Source organism: Ursus maritimus, unplaced genomic scaffold (genome assembly GCF_017311325.1).
Source record: "Ursus maritimus isolate PB19 unplaced genomic scaffold, ASM1731132v1 scaffold_10, whole genome shotgun sequence".
Classification (NCBI taxonomy): Eukaryota; Metazoa; Chordata; class Mammalia; order Carnivora; family Ursidae; genus Ursus; species Ursus maritimus.
In genome coordinates, this window is record NW_024423344.1 from 9822196 (window position 1) to 9847512 (window position 25317).

Consider the following 25317-nt stretch of genomic DNA (forward strand, 5'->3'; position numbering starts at 1 on the left):
GAGACATTCTCAGTGTAAACCTTTTTATAGTATCATGACAAGTGAATCATGAGAAAACATTATCTACTCAAAAAATTAAATCTGACGTTTAACTTGGGTATTCTGCTCTCAGGGACAGCGCCTCACTATGGAATAGTCAGAACCTATTCTAGATGGCCTCAAGCCAAAACATTTACAAGTGCTTTGTAAAGGCTCTTTATGAAAATCAGTCATTGACCCATTATCTGGACATGGTGGCGGTACCCGGGCGGCATCTAGCTACTGACACACGGAGAAACGGGGAGGCAGGCCCTCAGGGGCTGCCGTGGCCCCCACCTGGCAAACATCACCTGGTGACCTGAAGCCAGACCTTAGCTCGGTGCCCCTTCCCCTGCAGCTGGGTTGACCAGCTCTTCTGCATGCCACTCAGCCGGTTACCCAGGAATCAGCAAAGGCGGTAACTGGCAGAGGAAGGAAGGAAAAGCTGTCTTGTGGTCACCACATCCTTGAGTCTGGGGTGAGCACTTGACAGGGAGCATCCACAGTGGTGGGGGGGGGTCCTCTCCTCTGCGTGGCCTTTTCCCACTGCATCAGGGGAAAGCGTCCTGAATCCATACTCTGCTCCTGTAACTTCCATCTGCCACCTGGCACACCCCCAGTTGTCCCCAAAAGCCATACCCCCTTCTTCTACACAGTAATAAAACCGAAGTATTTTAGCTAGACACAGGAACGCTACGAATATAAAGATGGCATGTTTCTCAGACTCTCCGGCTATGAGATGCAGCCCCTTGATTTAAGCAGACACGCTGTATACATCTCCTGAGAAACATCAGGGGCATGAAGTGGACAGGGAGGCTGCTCGTCTCCTTTTCTCGTTTCCTTCCTGCTGCTGGGAGCCATCTTGGACCCCGGAGTGACGCTGGGATTGTGGGCCGTGGACAAAGCCGTCGGACGGAAGAACTAGATTCCTGGCCCAACAAAGCAACACGCTGGACCGCCCACCTGCAGATGTTGACCGACGAGCACTAAATCTTTACCTCGTGGAAGCCAATGTTATTTTTGGGTTTCCATCCTACCTGACAAGAAACCATGCAATGAAACCTTCTCAGCAGGCCTCCACGTAGCACTGCAGCTTTATACTTACTACACTCGCTCCCCACCACGGGACTCTGGGTAAGACAGCCAGAAGCAGCAGGAGACGAAGGCCGCAGGGAACCGGCCACACTGTCGGGGAACGTTCCTATTCCACAGCAAGACACAGACAGACTCCAGGTTCACGCGGTGTTCACAGCCAGGCACGGAGACAGTATCATAAAATCACAACTGCGTGGCCAGAACTGCCACCAAGGGCAGGCCAAAGCCCCTCCGTGCTGCGTGGTCTGGTTGGGAAATGCTCTACTATTTCAGAGAGACAAGCAATTTCATGCAAGACTACATGGCCATGGTCAGAAATACAAATCTATGGCTGGAAAAAAAAAAAAGGAAGAAAGCAGTTTCTAGGCTTTGATAAAATGAAGAGCAAGCTGCACCCCCGACCTGCAGCCTCTACCTCAGACACAGTGCTCCAGGGGTCGGGGGCAGCGTCATCCCTCTTCACCAGGACCCAAAGTGTGAGGACCCCCCGTGACGGTGAAGACCATCGGCTGGCACCAACAATCTCTTCATAAAAACAATAAAATTAAATCTCCAGACAACCAGGAAACAAGACACGCCATCTAGATTTAATTCCTGACCTGAAAACAGCCACCAGCAAGAGAGTCGCCCCAAGTTTTCAAAATCTGCTGTTACTTCCAAGCTTATTTGGAACTGGCTTCACTCCACCCTGAGATAATGAGCACCAATAAAGTGGCATAAATATGACCGAGGAAAGCTTAGGAATGCTACATTAAAAGTCCTCATTCCTCAGGGGCAGCCGGCTGCTCAGTCAATACAGCATGTGACTCTGGATCTTGGGGTCATGAGTTCAAGCCTCACTTGGGCATACAGCTTACTTGAAAAAAAGGAAATTAAAAATCCTCATCTCTCTGTAATCGTTTCGTCTCCAAAAGGAAGGCTCTTTTCATTTGAACTGTGAACCACATACTACTTCATGCATTCAACAGTTTCGGGCTTGTGTTCTCATAGTGAACTAGCCACAGACCAATGTCTGTCTGGTGACCAGACCACTGGAAGATACGGCTGGGCCCTAACCAAAGACCAAGTTCACACATGACCACTCGGATCCCCAGTGTGGGACGACCTCGTTTCTCAGTCTCCCTTGCAGCTAGACGTGGCCACCTACTGGATTCTCACCAGTGGAATGTTGGCAGAAGGGACATGTGTCTCCCGGAACTGCCCTTGAAAGCACTGGGCACACTCTCTTCTGTACCCTCGTTCCCTCTGGGAGAGCTGGATCTTACCCATGGCCCACAGCCCAGCTCTGACCACATCCTAGGGCAGGACGGAGCAACCCACTGGATGACCAGAGTCCCTGAAAGCCTGTGCGCAGCCACGCTGGCCAGTCAACCTGGTCCACTCGTGTCATTTTAAAGCCACTGCATTTTAGGAGGGTCTCCTTATCAGAGCTGTATAAGCTTTGGTTGTAATTACAATAGAATCATAGGCAAAATCTCACTCCCCATTCTCCATCCTAGGACCCTAAGATTCACCTGAGAAATCTGACCAAAAAACATCCAAAAGACACATTCTAGTTGCTCGGCTTTGGTTTCCTAGATAATCAGAGCCTGCTGATGGGGCTTCACTGAGGGTCCTAAAAAAGCCCGGGTCCAAGAGCCGGCCTGTCACCTGCCTCCAATCCTGGGTGTCTTGAGTCAGAGAATATAAGGGAAACGGGGCCACTGGTTTTCAGGGCTGACACACCCCAAGTTGAAGCAGGGAGAGAGACTATAGTAATCACATTTTGATACTTCAGTAATTCTGAAAACCTCTGATAAAAGCCTGTGATAAAATCCCACTATTTCTTCTTCCCTCTATGTTATTAGTAGGAAGGCATTTCATAATCAAGTGATAGCACCATGGTTTCGCAGAGAAAATCTTTTCTGCATACAAAATTCAGACGTTGGTCATGAAACAGAATATGAGGAAAAATAGACTATTTAGTGAGTCTGACAACAATCTTCAACTACGTACAGTTTTAGAATTAGAATGAAGATTTTGTTTTCCTGAATACCTTCCTCTATCAGACAAATACACTGTCAAGTTCAGGGAGACGAAACTTGACACAAATTTCAAACCAAAAAAACACCCTTAGCTATTTTACTGCACAAAAAAAAAATTAAATTCAAATCACATTTTTTAAAAGGGCATGTTAGTGTTCTAGCCAATTACATGCCCCCAACATACGTGTATGTTGTTAAGTACCAAATACAAATCAACTTTCACACGCCGAGAGGAAGAAGAAACAACTCACTTGTTCAAGCAGCGATGACTGGATGTGTTCTGGAAATCCTCCTCCGTGAGCTGCCAGTTTTTAATCGATCCTTTCACAAATCCTGACACCATTATGAAGCCCAAGACCAGAACATTGACACAAGTGAATATTTTGTTGACCATGGCCGACTCTTTCACACCGAGAGTTAAAAGTCCTGAAAAAGCACACAAACAAAAAAATGTTGCCTGATGGTGTGAACTTTGTACCAGGCGAGTCCTTCCTACGACAGGGACAGGGATGGGACGAGATGGTGACTTAAGAAGGATCCAAGCGGGGGCGCCTGGGTGGCTCAGTCATTAAGCGTCTGCCTTCGGCTCAGGGTCCTGAGATCGAGTCCCGCATCGGGCTCCCTGCTCTGCTGGGAGCCTGTTTCTTCCTCTCCCACTCCCCCACTTGTGTTCCCTCCTCGCTGGCTATCTCTCTGTCAAATAAATCAATAAATAATCTTTAAAAAAAAAAAAAAAAAGAAGAAGAATCCAAGCGGCACCAAACCACCTAAGATTTCTGGAAGCCCTGGGAATGGGGCTGAATTAATAATCTTTCCAGAGGCAGGGATCAAGACAACCGAAGTCCACAGCGTGCTTCACAAAGCTACCGAAGTTGGCCTTGCAGGCCCCCTCTGGAGTTGAGGATGCCACCCTCGGGCACCAAAGGACTACAGCGATGGGGACCACCACAGCCCACCACCCTGGGGTGCAAGCCCCTCCCAGGGATGAAGAGAAGGCCTCTCCCAGCACCCTCTCCCCTCACTAACGTACTTTCTTGGGACTCCCCTGAGGGGACAGCAGGATTTTATCTTCTCCAAGGAGGAGATGTTTGGCTCAGTTTGTTGGTAGAATGAGGGTTTTTCAGATGAGAAAATTATTCAGATTCACCCTGCAATGTTAGCTGTATAAGCAATGACAACTTTCTGTGATTACGGAACCAAGAACCAGGAGGTTCGTCGTCGGACTCAGTGCCCGTAAAACAATGTCTAAGCTAGACTAGCTATAGCTCATAAACTCACAAAAAAAAATTAAAAAGGCCCAAGTGATAAAAAAAACACAAAACCACATGACAACACTGTCTCTGAGGCTTAGGCCACATGATCACCCGGGGGTAAACACGCCATCTGGGGACTTCTGTGGCTAAACTCCTGGCTGGGGAAGAAAAGAGACATGGAAAGGTGTCCAGGTGACAGGTGACCACCACTTATGACTTGAGACTGCTGCCCTGCCACGTGCACCTTCACTTAAAGTAAAAAGTGCATTTCACAATAGATTCAATTGTGAAGTGAAGGTGTGAGAAAGGAAGTGAGCAATTAATCACCGAACACCTCCTCGTGCTGCGCTCTGTTGTCTCTCTGGCGTCCCTCCCTCTCATGTTTACGAAAATCTCACTAGTGCAAACTTAAATTCTTAAATTCTGATGCACGTTCCTGCCAGCTGGACCAGAACTACTGCTGAGTCTGGCCTGTGCAAGATGATTTCAATTACATGGTGCGTCAAATAAGGCATGTTGTTTTCAAAACCCATCCAAGATCTTCTCATCTCAAAGGGGGGTTTATCTGCATTCAGCTTCATGCTTCTACAGTAAGTGCCGCATGAAACAAAACTCCCCTCCTAGAGGCCAGGCACAGATAAATGTCACTAAGAAGCAGCTGCCCTCAGCCGTGTTCAAGCACTATCTGGAATTTTAAAATTCTGTACCCATGACTCTGTCATGAAACATTTTTTTTAAAAGATTTTATTTATTTGACAGAGAGAGAAAGTGAGCACAAGCAGGGGGAGCGGAAGGCAAGAGGGAGAAGCAGACTCCCCACTGAGCAGGGAGCCCGACGCGGGGCTCGATCCCAGGACTCAGGGATCATGACCTGAGCCAAAGGCAGACGCTCAACTGACTGAGCCACCCAGGTGTCCCATGAACATTTCCTTAATGGGTGTTTTGAGGGCCGTTAGGTGCCAAACGTCCCAAGACTTCTCCAGCCTCCAAGGTACAGACTGGTGCGCCAGACCGACGTCTTCCCCTCTATGTTCCCAGCTGAAGAATGTCACTTTCCTTTCCAAATGCTCCTCCGCTGAGTCAAGGGAATTTGTAGTCCTGGGTGACTTGTACAAAAAGCCTGCCGTACTAACAAAACCCCACTCTACAAACAGCTACACAAACACAGACTCTTCTTTAACTAAATGACACGCAGCTTTGACAGCCATTCAACGGGCCCACCCTGCGCGTACAAGAAGCCGTTAAGACCAACAAGATGCCTGCATTCGTTACAGAAAGAAACAGAAGAGGGGGAAGGGAGCATGAAGAACGTTAGCAACAGGCCTCACGGGAGCCGGCCCCGCACCTCCGGCCCTGCACTCCGACCGGACGTGTCCTGCCGCGTGGCTTTACCTGTCAAGATGAGGATGATGATCACAGCAAAAATGTCTGGGTTTTCGGCCAGCACTCCGGGGGCGTTCAGAGCCATGTGCGTCCGCGCGAACTCCCCGATGGGTTTGCCAATCAGCTCGTCAAACGTCGCGCTCCAGGCTCTCGCTACACTTGAAGTACCTGCCGTGAAACAGACGCACCAGAGGAAACTGAACGGAAACCATGAACAGTATTTGTCATCGAGCCTGACTTCGCGGCCTCCGTGTGGTGGTCACACACTGGGACCTGGTGTCAGCAGCCAGAGCCCAGTCTGTGCTAGCTCGGAGAGAGGCTCAGTTAGCACGTGCCGTGAAGGGACAAGGACGCAGAGCCTTCACGGGCCCGGAGAGAAACACGCTTTCCATCAAAACCCGATATGGGCACGGGGACTGTGTTCCAAATATACAACTGAACGATAAACAGTGTACAAAACAGTGCTATTACCCTTACCACCTGACAAGCACACTGGTGATGTGTATTCAACTCTACCTCTTTTATTTCATTATTAAAAGAAAAACTGGTGGCAAACCACGAAGTTGATTTCGTGATCTGCTCATGGGTTGCTGTCGGCAGCCTGAGACTCCTGGCTCAGGAAGCTTCTTTTCCAAGGCCCTCCTGACAGCAGAGCTGAGGGTCCCTGCCCACCGGGGAATGCTGTTCTGCCAGCAAGAGGGGACCAAGGCGATCCACACGTGCTAACCCTCCCCTCAGCAACAGTCACCTGCTCACCCCACAGCTGGCACCAGCCACCTCTGCTATTCTGTGCCCAAACCTGGGCTCACACTACCTGCCCACAGGTCCCCAAGTATCTGACCCCAGACACAGGCCAGCTCTCCTCCTCTCCATACCACACCCCTGCCATGAGGGTCACAAACAGACACAACACCCCAAATGCCAATAGCTGTTGACGGCACGCTCTCTCTTTCAACCTGAATAAAGTCACTGCTTTTCAAGGAAAATGTCACTAAAATTCCAATATTCACAAATAGCATTTTCCTTTACTTTCCAAGGGGGCCTTGCTGGTGACTGCGGTCTGGACCACCCACAGAATATGGCCAGAGGCACTACAGAGATTCAATGTTGCTCGTTGGTCTCATATCAAGTATTTGTCCAACAATTCAAAAATTTAACCATGTTTCTTCATCCTCAGCATCCAGGCTATTATGAATTCTGTCCATCAAGGTCACAGCCCAATGGAGAAAAATGGGTCTCCCCACCTCCCCGACACAGGCCGGCTCACTGCCGATCAGGCTCTAAAAATCACCGTGAGAGGGGAGAGGGGCTGCCCGGCCTTTCTTCTTGGCCTCCCTCACTCCCCATCTTTGAAACATGGCTTAAAAAAAAAAACCCATGTTTGCTGAGAAAAACTGCCCTGCCCCAAATGCTAAGGCTGGGAATCACCCACAGTAACACATGCATGAGTCAGTCTCACACAAGCAAACAGCACTCTGGCAAAGCGTCTTTCATTTGTTGGTCTGGAAGCAGAGGGCGATTCTTGCTCAGGTTTTGTTTTATGCCCAGGTAAATCCTCTGGGAACATAACAGCCCATTTAAAACAGCCACATTCCCACTCAGAGACTTGAGCTTGTATGAGCATTTGGGGTTACAAGTTTTAGTGTTGTACTGAAAAAAAAATTATTATGAATTTTATTTTCGAACTTAGAAGCTTAAGCACTGCTGGCTGTCACTGGGTACCACGGGCTCCTGAAAAGAAAGGGAAGGTGCTGCTCAGAGAGCTTGGTGGGAGCCCTCCGCCAGCTGGCCTGGGCAAGCGGCAGCAGGTGCCCCACACGGCCTCCAGGGCCCGCGTCCCAGCAGGCAGCACACAGCCCCCTGTGTCATGCCCAGTGTGGGGTACACAGGAGCACACTGGGACCTGCTTACCACATCTTACTGTGTTTTGAAAATATTACAAAAAGCTTGCTGAAATATAAATGGAAAGTTTAGTGGCTATTTATATTTCTACTTGTAGGAACTGGACATTCATAGCCTTTGGTTATTCTTATATTCAGGTGTTTGTCTCTTTTAAGTTGATGTGTTCACCTTCAGTTGTAACCGAAATACAAATAACATCAAAAGAAACAAGACCTTCTCACATACCAAACTAAGAAGACTTTATATTTTGAGTGTTTTTGTTTGTTGGCTGTTTGTTTTTAATGCCAGTGCCCAGGGTCAGCAAGTATGTGAGGAAGGGAGCCCACTGCCATCCGGAGGACTGCAGGCAACACGGGCCTTAAAAACACGCAGGCCCACTGACCTTAGACTATTTTAAAGGAAAAAAATCATGGCTATGCCCAAAGACATTAAATGACATTAAACTGTTTATAACAATAATAACACAATTGGAAACAATCTAAATACCCCACAAGAACATCCAAAAAATTATGCTATGTATATAAAACTATATAATGATATGCAATCATTTGGAATATTATTATGGAAAAACCATTAATACCATGAGAAATGTTTACTCTATGTTGTTTTTTAAATAAAGAGACATACTGGATAAAAAATGTTATGTTTAAGTTGACAAAAATTTTAATAGATCTTTAAACTCTTATGAACAGAGATTGTCTTCTTCCATTGTGTTCCTACTATCTAGCATAATGTCTGGCACGGAGGAGGGGCTCAATAAATATTTGTTGAAAGAATGAGTGAACGAGTAACAATTAATTTCTCTGGGTTGTCAGATTGGGCAATGTCTACTTTCTGCATTGTGCTTTTCTGTATTTCCCATATTTTTCTGTATCAGTGATAGGTTTACTCTAGTAATCAGTCATCGAAAACACCGAAAGGGACTACACTCCTTTTAAGCAGTAAGAACATCTCACTGAATCTACGTCTCTTGTGTTCACAGGACTGACCTCCTTGTTGGCCTGGCTCATCCCCACTAACAGTCCAGTACCCCTGATCATTAAAAACAGGGACACAGACCAGAAGGAGCAGCGATACCCCTGAGACAGCCCCTGCCTCTCCCGAAAGGGAAAGGGAACACGTGCAACAGTCAAAGGAGGTGGCCAACCCTAGGGAGGTGTTAGACTCAGTCCACCTGGGAGCAAAGGAGCGCGTGGCCCGCGGTCCGGAGGTGAGACGAGCAGAGGGGGAAGGGGGCAGGCCCTGGCCTCCTGGGACGTACCGATGATGTAGGAGAGGATTAAGTTCCAACCAGTGATGAAGGCCCAGAGCTCCCCGACGGTGACGTAGCTGTAGAGGTAGGCCGAGCCTGTCTTGGGGACCCGAGCGCCAAACTCGCCGTAGCAGAGGCCGGCCAGCACCGAGGCCAGCGCGGCAATCAGAAAGGAGATGACAATGGCGGGGCCCGCATCCTCACGGGCCACAGCTCCGGCCAGGACATACACGCCGGCACCCAGCGTGCTGCCCACCCCCAGGGCCACCAGGTCGAAAGTGTTCAAGCAGCGGGACAGCCGGCTCTCCTCCCGGCTGCAGTCCACGACCTTCCTCCGCAGCATCTGATGCCCGATGTTGAGCAGAACTTTGCAACCCATCGTGCTGTTCACCTCTGCTAGAGAAAAAGAATGAAAGGATTTATTATGTTGCCTTTCATCCCACCCATTAACCTCCTCTAACAGCCACCATGTCCTTCACTGTCACTGACGGCTACAATATTTTAAATTCAGAATTCCACAACTGGTTGTCAGAACATCCACCTATAACTGCCACCTGCCTCAGGGCTCACCAGCATGGACAGAAATGCCCGGGAGGCCAATGTCCCCAGCGACCTTGACTTTGAGGTCTCTAAGCTTCCACATTTATGGCAGCTCTTAAGGGAGAGCCTTCTATGGGCAGAAATTACATAGTATGAGAAACACAAATTAATGACATTGTTCTTGCCCTCAATAATCATGCAATTCCTCAGGAAAAACAAGATGTTATTCCAAGGATAATATTATGGCAGGCAAACCCAACCATATTTTTTTTTAAAGATGTTTTTATTTATTTATTTAACAGAGATAGAGACAGCCAGCGAGAGAGGGAACACAAGCAGGGGGAGTGGGAGAGGAAGAAGCAGGCTCATAGCGGAAGAGCCTGATGTGGGGCTCGATCCCATAACGCCGGGATCACGCCCTGAGCCGAAGGCAGACGCTTAACCACTGTGCCACCCAGGCGCCTCAACCCAACCATATTTTAATTATTAAAACCCAGAGGCCTTGAACAGCAATGGCAACACTTTTTTAGACTTTTCTGGGATCCCTCGAGGGCAAGAAGGTTTTTCCACTTTTAAGTTAACACAGAGTTAGGTCGAGAGCAGAAAAGATGCTGAGTTATTATGAGGTAAGGTTTTTGTAACTGCTACTACTCCAGGAAGCACTTTTCTTCTGGACTAAGATGTTAGCGGAATGCGCTAGAGGACCCACTTCTGAGCACGAATCACGAGCGGCTTCTGTCAGCCAACCCGCGTCACCCGAAACGAGCCGAGCGCGGGCCCCAGGATGAGTGCACACCACGGACCGCACCCCGGGCCAGCATTCCACTCACTGTCCTCTAACACACAGGCCAACCCTGCCTGGGCAGCGCATCGTGAAGGGGCAGGATGCCAGCGCCCACCCTCCAGACGTGGAACAGAGCTCCCCTGCCGTAAGTAGCCTGCCCACATGACTTCCTTCCATAGAGGCCAGTCTGGAAGGGGCAGAAAAGAGTGCAGAAACCTAACCAACACTACCTTGACCAGGGGGCCACCGTCAACAATGACAAACATTTGATTATGGGATGTGACAAGAAGGGCACTTGACCTCTGTGATCTTCCTCCCCAAACCCATAACCCCCATCTAATTATGAGAAAATACCCGACAAATCTCAGATGGGGAACATTCTACAACACCTGACCTCAGGAACAAGTAAGTCCGAGACACTGTCACAAGCAAGGGGAGCCTGAGGAGACAGGATGACTGAAAGTCATGTGGGATCCTGGATAAGGTCCTGGAACAGAAAAGGGACCCCGGGGAAAACTATGGAAATCTAAATAAAGTGCGGGCATTAGTTGTATCAGTCCCGGGTCATTAGTGGTAACTGATCGTCCACACTAACAGGGCGCTAGCAATAGAGGAGCTGGCATGGAGTGTACGGCAACTCTCTGTACTATCGCTACAAGTTTTCTATAAATCTAAAACTGTGCTAAAGACTTTATTTTTTTTTCAAAGAAAAGCATGTGCAGAGAGAAGCTAGCGTGATTTTTAGCTACTGAGGTAGAAAAAAATATCATTGCTTTTTCATCTTGATCATCAATTGACGTGTATTGACCTAACCTTCCTACAATTAAGTCACTGGAAAACATAATCATTTAAATGGAGAATGACAGATCTAGCAAAGTCCATACCGAACCATCCAGAACACCTGACTGCCCGCCCACACCCCGTGGCCTCAGCCACCAATCTGCAGTGTGGTCTGCCCCCCCCCCCAGCCCCTGGCCAGGACCCTCTGTGTGGTCACACAGGAACAAGAACCAGCCAAGAGAAGACACAAAAAAGCTTCTCAAGACTCAAAAGTTTTCAGCTAAGAATAACAGTCATGTGTTCTGATCTCCTCATTATAAAGATGAGGAAAAATAACTCTGAAAGCCAAGGGTCGAACCAGGTCACGGGGCTCAGAAGGCACGGGGCCCAAGTGCTCATCCAGGGCTCTGGCAGTCCAGGTGGGAAGGAAATGATGTCACTGTAAGGTGGGGAGGAAGTGAGGAGGAAATGAATTAAGAGGACATTATTTGTGGAGCTGTAGTGTGGCAGGAAGACCGCAGACACGGGGGTGTGATAGGAGCAGAAGAGGGCAGGCTGTGAACAAGGAAAGAAGTACAGAGACTAGCAGACCACACACTGGCCTGCTTCTGAGGTCACCTGCCAGGCCCCAGGGCCTGGGGAAGGTCCCAGCACTATTGAGAGAGCTCAGGGTGTAATTCCTCCTGGAACTGCCTTTTCTTTTCTTCCGCACAGGATTTAACTGGATTTATTCAAGTCAGATTGTAAATCCTCACAAAGCTTTCAGGAAACAATGGCTTGGATAACGAGTGAAAGACGCAACATTCCAACACCACCCTTGGCGGAAAAGGCTGTGCGAGGGGATGTGCAGAACAAAATCCCTGTAAAATCACTCCTCGACATCATTTTTGGCAGGGAGGGGAGTATTTTAAGTAAACAGGAATCCTACAGGGAAGCAGAATGGGAAAGCTCCTTGTGACGGGCACTGTTTTCCACCTGACTGGTAAAGGCAGCTGACATTCCGAGAGTCCCTACCTGCTCCCTCCCCCTCCTACACATAGTCTGGTTAAAGTAAGTGCATCCCCTCCCCAAGCAATAAAAGCCAGTGCAAGGCAAAGACAGTGCAATCAAACAGCACCTTCTTTCCTCGGCTTCACAAAGTAGCCCACAGGCCCAGGAGGCTGGGTGGAGGTGGGCCTTCCTCTAAAAGACAAGGCACATTCTGTCCTGGGCTCTGTGAAGGGCTGGTCCATAATTTACACTCCTTTCTCAAAAGTCCGCTGTTGTCCGGAGCACAAGCAAAAGCTGCTGGAGCCCAGACATAGGCGGGAACACACTGCTGAGCCTCCTTAGAACAGAAGGCGAACGAGAGCCCAGGGATCACGTCAGGCCAAAATGACCCCCGGCGCGTGCAGGGCTGTGGCGAGATGCCGCAAAGGCCCCTGTACCGCCAGCACCGGGTGGGTGCACGACCACCAGCCAAAAACCTGCTCAAAGAACTCACTTCCTAACACTGGGGGCTCAGCACCACCTTTGAGGTAAGGGGGCAGGTTACTGGATTCTGTAACTTCAGATACAGATATTGGTTTTCAAACATAATGTGGAAAGGGAAGTCTTTTCTGAGTACAAAACGTGACTGGACAGGCACAGTTCATTTCTTTTAAATAGGCACACGCTGGCTCTTTTCTCTGGGGACCGTTCTGGGCCCCTTCGTCGCCCCCAGGGGCCTGGGGGAAGTGCTCTGTGAACCACTGCGGGGGGAGCACAGAATGGACCCTGACAGGAGACCAACTTCTCACTATTTTTACCTTGGTTACTTTTCTTTTCTTTTTTTCTTTTGCAGTTTTTATTACTGAAGTGCAGTTGGCATACATGATGTTAGCCCCTTGGTTACTGCTGATGTATGGCTTGTATCTGGGGAAGGGTAGGCTCCATTCCTTTGGAAGATGCTGGAACAACGATGCAGCCAAATGCTGCTGGGAGGCCCAGAGCCGACAGCCCAGGGAAGGCACGTGTCTCCAGTTAGCTAGTTTCTACTTTCCAGGGTAGCTGCAAATGAGATACTCGCCACGTCCTGGGTTTAACTTTAAGAAATATCATTTCCATCTCCTTAGAAGTAGCGTAAAACTATATTCTCCAAGTGGCATCAACTCTCGGGATTTTGTATACATTATGCCACCACTTCTGTTCATGCCAAAACCCCCAAAGTTGGCCATTCAACCAACAGGGAGACGAAAGAATACTCGTCCGTGTAGAACTAATCGAACTGTTCAAATTCCCGCAAATGTTACGGACTTCTTGCTACTGGGGTTTATGCAGGAAGTTGCCACAATGGTTTTGAAAGCATTACCCCAAATTTAGGTTATCCTTTCTTGTGGGGAGGAATCGGCACGATGATCAACGCCTACACTAAGTTCCACGAAAGCTCATTGATCTCACCCCTCTTTTGATGCCCTGTGCTCGACACGGCCAGGGTTTATGGAAATGCATAAACCCACAGTCCCACCCCAGGAAGCAGAGTGTCGGGTGGAAAGAGGTAAGCACACACAACGGCGCTAGAAGCTGGGCCCACTGGGTAATGGAGCTCCCAAGGAGAAGGTCTGGCTGTCCATGTCAAAAGCCGCTTCGGGCATCCCCCCGCTATCTGAAAGTAGAGTGTTCACAAGTGAAATGGTGTAAAGCAAAGAAACAACCACTAATTTTTATGGAAAATTTGTTGAGCGTCCCCAGACCCAAAAAAATCACCCTTATTAGGCTTTTCTGACACCTTAGGATACATCTTGCTAACGGATACAGCAAGTAAATTGAGATAAAGCAGAGATGCTCACAGACACAGTTCAAAGCTCTGGTGGCTTGACGCTGAGATGCTGAGACAGTCCCTGGGGAAGGAGCGTGGCTCTGGGCACTCCGGATTTGAGCAGCCTCTGTAACAGCTCGCTGCAAGACAAATGCTGAATGCCGTTTTCGCTTTTTGCCTTTTTTTATAAAAGCAAAAATCTTCCAATTTCTTTCCGTTAATAAAAAACAGGTAGGTCTTTGTAGTAGCAAAGTGGCATAATGCAAACCTTTAACGAGTGTGGGACACCTGTCCTTTCGTGGGGAAAAGAGGCGTGATTTCATCAAGCAAGGATAGAGGCATAAAGTCCATTAAGTCCACCTGTGGGTTTCCTTGCTTCCATTGGAAGCTTCAGTTATAAAGATGCCTTATGCTTTCCTATCAGAAGCCACAACTAATGTGGCTTTTCACTGGCGTGGGCAGGCACAAAATCCAGTGTGATCACTGAACCTCACAGTGTCCACCCGTCCTCCAGACCTCGGTGACTTTAACACTCTGGCCATATCAGAAAAAGCCTCAGGAGCCCTGCCACCCATGGCCTGCCTCCTTCTACTGATTCCACAGGGCTAAATGCAGAAAGCTGCCAGAAGCCTCTGAGGTCCCATCAACAGCACTGTGTACAGCCTGACACATGGCCATAAGCTCTAAGCCTGCACAGCAGAGCAGAGCTGCTGGATAGAGGCAAGAGGAGGCTAGAAAGTAGAGGTTCTGTCTCAGTCTTGACCTCCAAGCCACAGCGGGACAGGCCCAGGAGGAGGCCAGGAGACCCACCTCAGGTGCATGCCCACCAGGGCAGGACAGCTTCCAGGCACAGGTTGAGAAGTCAGCCAGGGAACAACAAACTACTCAGAGAGCTTCCAGAGCAGAAATGGCAAAGAGCAAGGCAAACAGGAATGTAGATACTGACCGTGAGCACGGCAAGGGCCTCTGAGCCAGGCAAGAAGCACTAGGGCGCAGAGAACGAGGCCCCATGGTGGCTGTGAGTGGTGCCACCACTCCACAAGCTCACCCTCGCAGAGCCCCAAGCACATCACCCACACGGCTGAGAGCAGACAATGCCATACTCATCAAAGAACCAGGACGATACCTGCCATGTGCAAATCTGTTGCCGAAATGGTACACAGGCAGAAAAGTGTTTTCAACAGCTTTAATGTCCTGGGAAAATATCAAGTAAAAAAAGCCCATTTCATTACCCTCATGAGCATGTAGGTGAAGGGGAGGGGTGTGTAAAGTACCAAAACACTGAGATTATCCTTCAGATTACCGGTGGTTTTCTTCTTTTCTATATTTGTTATAATATGTGTAATGAGATGTGTTAACTTTTTAAAGCAGAAAACAATAGTAATAATTAATAACAACTAACATTTTGGGACATCAGCCAAATGAAAGCTCCCTTAGATAAATTATTTCATTTACTCTTCACACCACCTTATCTATCTGGCAATACTCTGCATTCCAGAAATAAGGAAACCCAGCATTACTATAACTCATTCTCAACCCTGGGTGTGCAAGAGAATCACATGGGAAAATTTTTTAAATGAATGATGCCCAGCCCACCACAGACCAAGTAATTTCTGTGACTTTCTCCCAGGTAACTTGCCCAAGAGCATGTAGCCAGTGAAAGATGGAGTCGGGGCTCGAACCCAAATCTTTCTGCCCCAAAGCCTTGCACCGTCCTCTGAAGCGGGATCTACGGGTTTGGAGAATAGGCACAGAGGGTGTGGACAGCTTATACAGGAGGGAAGCATGGACAGGCAGCAGCACTGACTGGCGGAGGGAAGGGTCTCCATGTGTCTCCCCAGGACAGCGGCATCCGAACCCTCCTCTGTCCCCAGCACACAGGAGGCACAGGACCGTATCACACACAGCACCCACAGCAGACACCTGGCGTGAACCAGCTGACTTAAATTTAGGAAGCTGAGAGGAAACAGATCTCCATCTTAGGTAATCACCACCATTGCCATCAACAACTTACGAGGATCTCTCTATCAAAGGAAATTTTGTTAGCTGAGCAGTTAATGGTCTGAGTTACCAAAGAGTACGTTTCTCTAAATGAATATAAATGTAAAAACTTGTCAGTTGAGTTAAAATCCAACATAAGCAACAGAGTATTGTCTACGAAGCCTCGAAACAGTTCCCATTTTCCTCACAGATACCTTCTGTCATGGGGTGTGCTCTATCCCCACCTCTCACCTCGCCCTATCTGAGGGACAGCTTCCCTGCTCCACAGTAGGACAGCTTGAGTACCTAGGGTTTTGTAAGGTCCAAATTCATTATCTTTAAGTCAGTGTTTGGGTTCTCAGTTTCCACATCTAAAGACGAGAGAGTACTGCTGTCCCAACATTGCAGGGTACATGTGAGGGTCAAATGAGATAATGCATTAGGAAACACGCTGAAAAGCCAAATTCGCTACTCTTCCAATGCAAAGAGCTGCTATTAGTGCCACACCAGTAGGCACTAACTTCTTTTTCAAAATCTCAATGTGCAATCTGTTTGTCAGTTGCCTCTGCCTCCCGGTAGCAGAAGGCAGGCGATCCCCATCAGCGAAGGGCTCCCGTCACGAGGGCTGTCTTTAACTGAGGCTTTGCCACAGATACTGCTGTCTACTACCGAGCTATCCTCAAATCTTTTCAATATTGTTTACTCAAACTGAAGAATGATATAAAAAATAAGAAGCCAGGGGAAGAACTACTAAGCACGTTTTCACAAAAACCAGATACCCAGATACAATCTAGAAATGCTCCTCCTTAAGCCAACAGGATGTGATTAGACAGTAGTTCTGTCTCTGGATGGCATTTCCATCACCGGGAAGGCTGTGCTTTATCAGGACAGATGCCCTGGCCCCGTGTATAGAAATGCGTTACAACAAAAACATATATTCTATCAGGAGCTCAGAGCTCCTTTGACACATGCCTTTAATCATACTTACTTGTGCAGTAGGTAACGAAAACGTTCTGTATCTGGAATCTGAAGCCGAGTGATCTACAAATTCTGTGGGCAGGTCCAGGGGGAGATCTGCCACTGCCTCTCTAGTACAATGTTGATTAACCAGAACCAAACAGGAGCCTGGTCCTAAGGAGTGGGAGATTTCATAAAGTCAGCTTTATATGAACTGTTAAGCACTTCATTTGGGTCTTAAACACTGTTATATATTTGGCTCTCAAACAGAAAAGAAATGTCTTAAATAAAGTTCCCCTAAGATTAGAATTCAGACTTAACTACCACAACATTGCTTTTTTAATTCTCTAGGCCTCTAGGGTATCCTGAAAGACAGAGTTTTCTGTGGCTCCTTCCAGAACCATCTTCTTTCAAAAAGCACAAGAACTGGCATCTGGACCTGGAGCAAAGCAGAGGATTCCACACAAAACTGATCTTTCACTACACACTCATAGACCAATTATTTTTACATTTACTAATGCACTCAACAAACCCAGGCAGTTCACAGATCTAGACCCCAAGCTCCAGCAAATTTCCATGCTTCCCCGTCTTCCCACGGTCACAAGCAACTGTGTGAAAAAACCTGGAATTTCTAGAAAATGCACTGGCTCCAAAGTAGACAAAGAAGCTGTGAAAAATCAGGTCCAGCTCCCTGAATCGAGTTGGAAAACAGACTCACAGAGGGCTGGGGTCTGCTGGAAACAACCAACATTCTACACTAGCTCCTCGACAGAAACACACACAAGTGCGTTTAATCCCCCTCAGCCACTGATAATCACAATTGTTACTCCTCTCAGGAGAATAAGAGTGGAGTTTAGACGGCAGGTTATATATATATGTATGTCCTGGTGGAGCCAGGATCTGAACCTAGGTCTTCAGATTCCAGACACCCTACTCCATGCAAGGTGCCAAATGGACTCCACTTTGACCAAACGTATTCTCCTTGCTGCCAACAATTCTTAATGGGTCACCTGGTCCTACAAATAAAAGATGCACAAGGGCTAAGTGACACCCTCTTCTTGAATGACAATTCCTCTGTAAAAATTAAGTCAATTAGTTATTCACAGGGTGGTGTAAATTAACATAATCCACCCACTTCCCTCCAGCTGCTGGCCACGACCCACCAGCTTTAAGGCAATAGGAGCTTTATTTGGAACTGAGGAAAGGTGGGTAGCTTGGGTTGCAGCCCAACCAAGGCTTCAGGGAGAGTTCCGGAAACCATACAGACAGCAAGGCTTAGAAAAGTATGTGGAAGAAAGAGCGGGCCAAAGCAGATGGATTAGACATTATGCTGGAGATACTACAACCCTGATAAAAACACCATGAAATAGCATCCCTGGGAAATAATAATAACATACCGAATACGTGTTTATATAAAGAATGGTGTGGAAGGGAAATCAAAGTAGTTGTCGCCGAACAAGTGATTACGGACATTTTTTATTTTCTGCATTATGACGATTTTTTCTATGAATGAGGACTGCTTCTGAGTTAAGAGGAAGGAAATATTCTAACAAAATCAACAGACAAATAAGTGGAAAAAAAGGAAGGCATAAGGGTCCAAAAACAAGTTAAATCCATGTCAAGAGTCTATCTGGGAGATGTGGATAACTGAGTACACGGGATTTCATCGTGCTTTCTCCCACATTTGTGCACATTTAGAAATTTCCAAAAGTGAATGTGAAAAGAAAGGAATTCACTCAGGGCTGACCCAGAAAATAAAGAAATTCTTCCACAACCTTTATCAACCCCTACCTCTGGGAGCAGAATAGCCCCCCACTGCTATAAGCCATGGACACATACTAAATAGCCTTTTATGCAGGATTAGTTTGAACCATATGAAATTGTAAACATTCAGCTATTTTTTTTAACCTAGAAAAACAGTCAGGAGTAAAGGATTTGTCATAGGCAGACCTGGTCGTACGTCTTACCAGCCTTATTCCTACACATTCTCTGAGCCTAAGTTTCTATCACATTTGGGGAAATAGACTGAAACCAGAAAAGGTAACATGGGTTCCAAAGAAGAAATTTAAGGAAAAAAAAAAGTGATTTGGAGGTTCTTCAGAAGCTGGTAGTGGCTAAAAGAGAGACACCTGTAGGCATGCGTGTTTCTGTGCATGTTTTGGGTACCCATGAGGGACACGAGTGCGCCCTGTGGTTCACCTGTCACCACTGAGGTGACCAGGGAGGGAAGGCACAGGCCCGCTGAACTGCCCGGGACACACGTCAGACCACGGGTGCAGAGGGGTGAGCGTGGTGGAGCAGGAGGGCGGCGTGGGACGGTCCATTTACAAGAGTCTTGAATGGCCAGCTGAGGGATTTACGCTCAGACGTGAAATTTTTCAGCGAAGGAAGGCCATCACAGAAACACTACCTTGGGAGGATTGATCTGGTCTTATCGTGAAGGACAGACTGGAGGAGGAAACCGCACCGGGACAGCTGACTGCTGTGGCTCAGCCTTCTTTCTTTGGGGAGCAAATCAATTATGTTTGCCTTTGAGCGCAGTATTTTAATCCGACTAATAAAGCACTTTTGTGCAAGCAAAGGCTCTAATCTTTCACATTTACTTGCCATTTGCTCCCCATCTTGGCTTTCTCCTCTCCTCAAAGAGCCCGGAGATACACAGACTCCACACACGCACAGTTACCATGGGAATTATCTATGTGGTATATGTCATGCACAAATAATCCCTCAGCAGGAAATGCCGCATTTTATGGTCAGCCTTCCTGTAATGATACTTTACTGGTAGCCAAAATCTCAAGCTCTCATCCCAAAAAGAAAAGCACGTTAAGAAAGAAATGTCATGGCCTCCTTGTGTGGTTGGCCACCTTTCCTGCTGAAGTCCAACAACTTCCTGCTGCACTCCTCTACCTTACGTAATATACTTGTACGTGGGCCAGCACGGTCTCTATTACAGCAGAGAACATGCTTCTCTGGGCCAGAAACGACTCTGAGGCCCCGGAAGCAAATGGCCAGTTCCACAGGGGTCCGTGCACTGCGAACCACCAAAGTCTGGTGGAGGATGGCCAGAGGGTCAGGCTGACGTCAGGTGGACGAAGAAGCCCATGAAGTCGGACAAGTGTCGCTCCTTGAGCTGGACAAGACAGCAGCATTCGGTGTGCAAGAGCTCTTTTAGCGGGCAGGACGGACCCCCGATGTGTCCTATGTCACAGACAGTGCCACCCGCTATGTTTTATGGAAGGCTCCAGTGCAATCCTGTAACCATGCGGTCCCCTAAAGAATGCTACCTGAATGTGACCTCAGAGCCTCTCGATATAACAGTCAATTATCCACACTGCCGTTCACCGAAATTCTCCCTTCTTTGGTTACTGCTTTATGACAAGCAGGCTCCACATCTTCAGAGAAGAACAGCACAGAACTTCTGTTGTTTTTAAGGAAATTTTAAAAGCCAACCATAGGCCTCACAACATAGGCCCCAAATAATGCTCTCTACATACCCACCGCCACAGGAAAAACTACTGGGAGGGCATCTTGCCTTCTAAAAGTTCACAGGCAAGTCAGTCACTTGAGACTCAGGACCACATTTGCCTGTACGAACACTGGGACGAAGCTGCAGCCGGGTTCTAGAGCAGCTCACAAACAGCACCTCAACCCGACATTCCTGCTGTGGAGTGAGCACTCTGGGGCACCTAGCACCCAGCAGGGTCAGGAAGGCACGGAGCACATCCAAATTGGGTAGAAAAATGAATGGCCCCTGTAGAGTTGTGCTCCTTTAGAAGATTGAAAATCATGGATTATTTTGGAAAAAACAAAGGAGCAAAACAATTTTCCACAAAAATGGACAGCAGATGGCATCCACTTTCCAAGGAGCAAGGAAAGGCGATCTGCGGTGGGCGGTCTCTAAGGTGCCCCCTTGATCCACTCCTGGTGTTTCCCTGAGTGTGTGTGGGAACGGGGGCTTGCTTCCAGTCAACAGAACATAGCAATGGTGCTGACATCATTTCGAGATTATGTGACATTACATCTGGCTCCATCCTGCTAGCAGCCTCTCCTTGCCAGCTTAATGAACCAAGCAGCCACGCTGGGAAAACCCACATCACAATGAATGTAGCCTCCAGGTCAGCCATCAAGAGGCCGGGGCCTGGGGTCCTACAACCATGAGGAAATGGATCTGCCCAACAACCCGAGGGAGCTTAGAAGCATATTCTACCCGAGCCATGCCTCCAGATGAAAACCAAACCCTAGTCAACACCTTGCCTGCAGCTTGTGGGCCAAGCCGCGCTCTGACTTCTGACCACAGGAACAATGAGACAATAGATGTGTATTGTTTTAGGCGTCTGGGTCTGTGGTGAGTTGTTACGCAGTGACAGAGCACTCCTCCATGGTCCAAACAGCCAGGAGACAGTGAGTGAGTCTGCATTCATTCTCTCTTTAAACCTTCATGGGGCTAAAAACCAGAGCCCAACATTTTTTTAACTTTCTCTGTGTTAAAGGTGGAGTTACCCTTTTCTTGACTTGAAACTATTTTTTCTTGGTTAAGTCTGAATGATCTGAAAGCAATTTCCTCCTCTGGAAGAACGGCATGCCTAAAATGACTATTATTTCATTTTTCACAGAATTGCGTGTCTGCCCTGTGCCACTCTCCTGGGATTTACAGGAGCTACAAAGATAAGCAATGCAGTCTCTGCGCTCAGCGTGCACACAGTCTGGGAAGGAAGACGAGGGCAACCACCTGCCCATTCGGCGTCTACTCCATGCCTCCTCGCTCTTCCAGGTGCTGATGAAACCGCAGGGAAGGGAACCAAGCCGCCTGCCCCCTGGTTAGGAAGACAGTATGATAAACCAAAGAGCACAAACAAGCGTGCCGGAGACCAAAAAGCCTCCAGGGGGCGCACCACCTCTGTCACCATGGGGCGCCGGGCCTGAACGAATCTCTTCATTCAAGGGGAGACCTCGTGGTGGTTTCCAGTAGGTTGTGAATTCCCCTGATTTAGGTGCAGTTCATGACACATGCCGGAGGGCCGAAGAACCACGCCTGGCTTCCCACGCATTCTGTCACAGCGTCCTGATCCGAGAAATCTGATCTGACGGAGACCTCTCACTCGGGGGTGAACACTCAGCGCCGCCGCCCCCCACCGGCGCGCCAAGCCCCGGTATTAGGTAACAGGAAGAGGTGCTAAAATAGTCTGTTAAGACAGCAGAGACTCATCTGACTACCGCAGGAAGAGGAGGAAGAATGCAGAAGGAACCCACTCTAAGCACTTTTACTAAATAAGCCCTGAAAGGAGAAGGAAAGAAAAGGCCATCTGGGGTCCACAATGGCTTCTGGCACTACCCGGGATAGCCTCCCACGTCCCTACCAGCAAGGCTCCAGTTTTACTGTCTTGGGGAGAGCGCGCTTGGTAACCCTGCACCTTTGTTTCTGACACTGACAAGGTTGCAACATGAACAAGGGGGGAGCCTCCCTATGAAGTAGGAGCCATGGGGAGCCCGTCCCCTCCTTATTTCAAGGCCGCCTGCTCAAAGATGCTTCCCTGTGGCAAAGGTTACAGGCCACATCCCCCACAAAGTCCCTCTGATGAAGGATGACCCTGATTATAGGTGCATTCTTAATAGAGCTATATTTGGAATTAAGAATCTGAACGGCCCCAAAGGACTGTAAAAATGTGAGACAGAGAGAGAAACGTTAGGTGAGGTACTTTTATAAACACGCACGTCTGAAAAAACTTTACCTCCATTTTTTTTAATGCGTAAAATAGTGACAATCACAATGAAGTGCCCATACTCGGAACCTGTTACTTTAATCAAAAAAAAAAAAAACAAAACTGGAGAAATAGCTTTCCAGTATTTTAATACTAGAACCCTTCTTTCCCAAATCACAACTACACAGTGCCCCACTGGCTAGCCCTGACGTTCCTCTGCCCTCCCTGCCTGGCTCGTTGGCCCCCTCAGGACTCTGGAACACACTGACCTATAGCAGATCAGTACAGCACCCGAACCCAAGAACAAGCTACAGGAGAGTCCCGAAGTAAAAGAGGGAAAAGCCGAGGAATGAGGGGATAGGAGCAAGAGGAAAAGCTTGAGAACAGGAAGGAAACTGGGGCCAGCCCTTGACCTTGAGACGCGCAAAGGCTCCAAGAGTCAAAGGCCGAACTGCAGCGCACTGCACACCAGCACGGACAGGCCAGGGACAGGCCCAGAGCGGGTCCGCCGAGGGCTGCACACCACGCCGCATCCCGGCATCTACCCTGGGAGTGCGGGCGAGGCTTCGGCAGATCTTCTCTGGTGGCCTCTGTTCGCAAGCCTTGCCATCTGTGGGGTATTCTGAGTTCTGTTCGAAGGAAATGCAGCAATTCAGTAAATTCATGTAAAATTCAATAAAACCACGAACGTGAAGAGGCACACCTGTCTTCTGTTGAGTTAATGGGCCTGAAGTGCTAGACGGCTCTGAAAAGGCAGAGTAGTTACAAGCTTTAAAAGACGATGACGTAAGGTGTGTTCGTTAACCTATAAAGTCAACAGCCAATAGAAGGACTAAACGGACAATACATTCTAGCACCCAAGAGACCATCCTGCTTGGGTGCAGGTGGGCAGACTGTACCTGGAATAGGACGTGGGAACTCGTCACCTCGTCACCTGAGGATCACCTGGGTCCTGGAGCAAAGATGTCTCAGGAGGGATGAGATGAGGTCTTCTAGCTCCTGGAAAGCAAAGAAGAAACATGAGACCCCATCCATTTGGTTCCCAGAACCTCCACACAGGTGGCTGCCGACAGGGAGGGATGACTCCATCCTGCTCAGCGTCAGGAAGGACACCCCACCTTCTGAAGACAAATGGCGTGAGTGGCTGGGAGGGTGAGGGTCCCGCCGTGGGGACTGAGCAGGCATGCAGCGAAGCACCACTGGGCAGGGAACAAGACAGGAAACTGGCCAAGGTGGCCTTCAAGCCAGTGATCCTCCCACGTTACCTCCATCAATGATGATCCTATCTCAACAAGAATGGTATCAAAGCGTCACCCAGACAGGCCGCTTCCACAGATCTAGGACACAGACGGAGGTGAGTAAAAAGCCCTGAGGCCCTTGCTAGGAGCCATGAGGGGAGTGACTCCCCCTATGACAATGGCATTGAGAACTGAGACCAGCAGAGGCAGAAAGCCTTAGCTGGGTCCTTTGAGAACTAGTTGGACACCATCTGTGAATGGTCATTCTGCAACGGACTCTCCTGGACCAGCTGCCAGATGGGTCCAAGTATATCCCTGCCTTGTCGACACCAGGATGGGCTGGGGTCTCTAAATATAGGATGTGCGCTCTTGTGACGAGCCTGATGGAGTGGTCTGCAGATCCCCAGAAGGAATGGGATCGAGTGACTGCAGTCATCACTGTCTGAAAGCAGGAACAGTCACCTTCGCGGAGGGCGTCCTGGGAAGAAGCTTCTGAAGGAGCAGCATATAAAGTCTTCTGTTTCCTCCATCTTACCGTTTCGCCTTTGCATATGCTCACATGCCCATCCAGGAGCTGGAGAGGTCTAATTAAGCCTCCTGAATCTGATCTGCACTAATGTGAACCCAGAGAGGATTCTCATCATGCCACAGAGGCTCGTGAAGATGCTAACCAGCACGGAGTTTCCGAACGTCAGGAGCAGCGGACCAGACTTCCCGCAACTGAAACCCGACCCCATCCCGACCCGCACGTTCACTCTACACCAGCACTGCATTCTTTTCCACTTTCTATTTTGAAAACGTCCAAACCTACAGAAAAGTTAAACGAACATTTACGTGGTCTTCATCTATATTCACCAATATTTAACATCTGCCATATCTGCTTTATCTTTATAGGAACTGTTCTCACAAGCCATTTGAGTGAGCTATAATAGCTATCATGGCACTTGACCCCTAAGTATTTTGGTAACTCCTAAGAACGACACTCTTCCTACGGAACTGTAATGCCATTATCACACCAAAGAAACTGAACATTCATTCAATAGCATCTTAAACACAGCCCAGAACCAAATGTCCAAAATTAACAACATATTGCTTGTTCTGTATCATGTGCCAAGCACCCCAAGGGCACTGAGAGGGCCACAGTCCAACAGGGGAGACTGACATACAGATGCATTACCGTGACAAGAGCACTAAGGTGGTGTGGCTCTTGCCACTATGCGAGTCTGTCTCCACAGAAGAGAAGGAGTTGGCTCTACCTGGAGACTTGAGAAAAGGCTTATGCAATGAAGTGAATAAAGGATGAGTCTAGCCAATATATACAAAGTAGGGACTGAATGTGAAAATGGAGGGGCTTGAATGTGACAGCCAGAACCATACTGACCCCCCTAAATGTCCAAATCCCAATTTCAGGAACTTGTGAGTATGTTAGGTTACATGGCAAGGAAGATTAAGGTTGCAAAAGGAATAAAGATGCTAATCAGCTGACCTTTGAGATAGGAAGATTTTCCTGTGGCAAGTCTGATGGAATCAACAAGGGTCCCTACAAGCTGGAAGAGGAAGCAGGAGAGTCCGTGTCAGAGGGATGCGATATGAGAGAGACCCCATCAGTCATTACTGGCTTTGAATATGTCAGGGG

At 48.3% G+C, this 25317-nt stretch overlaps 1 protein-coding gene across 4 annotated transcripts in view; it reads right to left on the reverse strand.

Annotated features, from left to right (window-relative positions):
* SLC7A1 (solute carrier family 7 member 1) overlaps nucleotides 1-25317 on the reverse strand; it is a 77501-nt gene that overhangs the window by 16926 nt on the left and 35258 nt on the right. Inside the window, exons 2-6 of one of the 4 annotated variants that reach the window (XM_040621906.1) lie at nucleotides 23343-23442; nucleotides 16776-16918; nucleotides 8937-9320; nucleotides 5783-5941; nucleotides 3389-3563 (exon numbers count right to left, since the gene is read on the reverse strand). In XM_040621906.1, coding sequence (XP_040477840.1) covers nucleotides 3389-3563; nucleotides 5783-5941; nucleotides 8937-9306 — 704 coding nt within the window. In that variant the 5' untranslated portion in view covers nucleotides 9307-9320; nucleotides 16776-16918; nucleotides 23343-23442. Of the gene's footprint in view, nucleotides 1-3388; nucleotides 3564-5782; nucleotides 5942-8936; nucleotides 9324-16775; nucleotides 16919-23342; nucleotides 23443-25317 lie in introns of all 4 variants that reach the window. The other 3 variants (XM_040621904.1, XM_040621905.1, XM_040621903.1) reach the window with 3 other exon arrangements.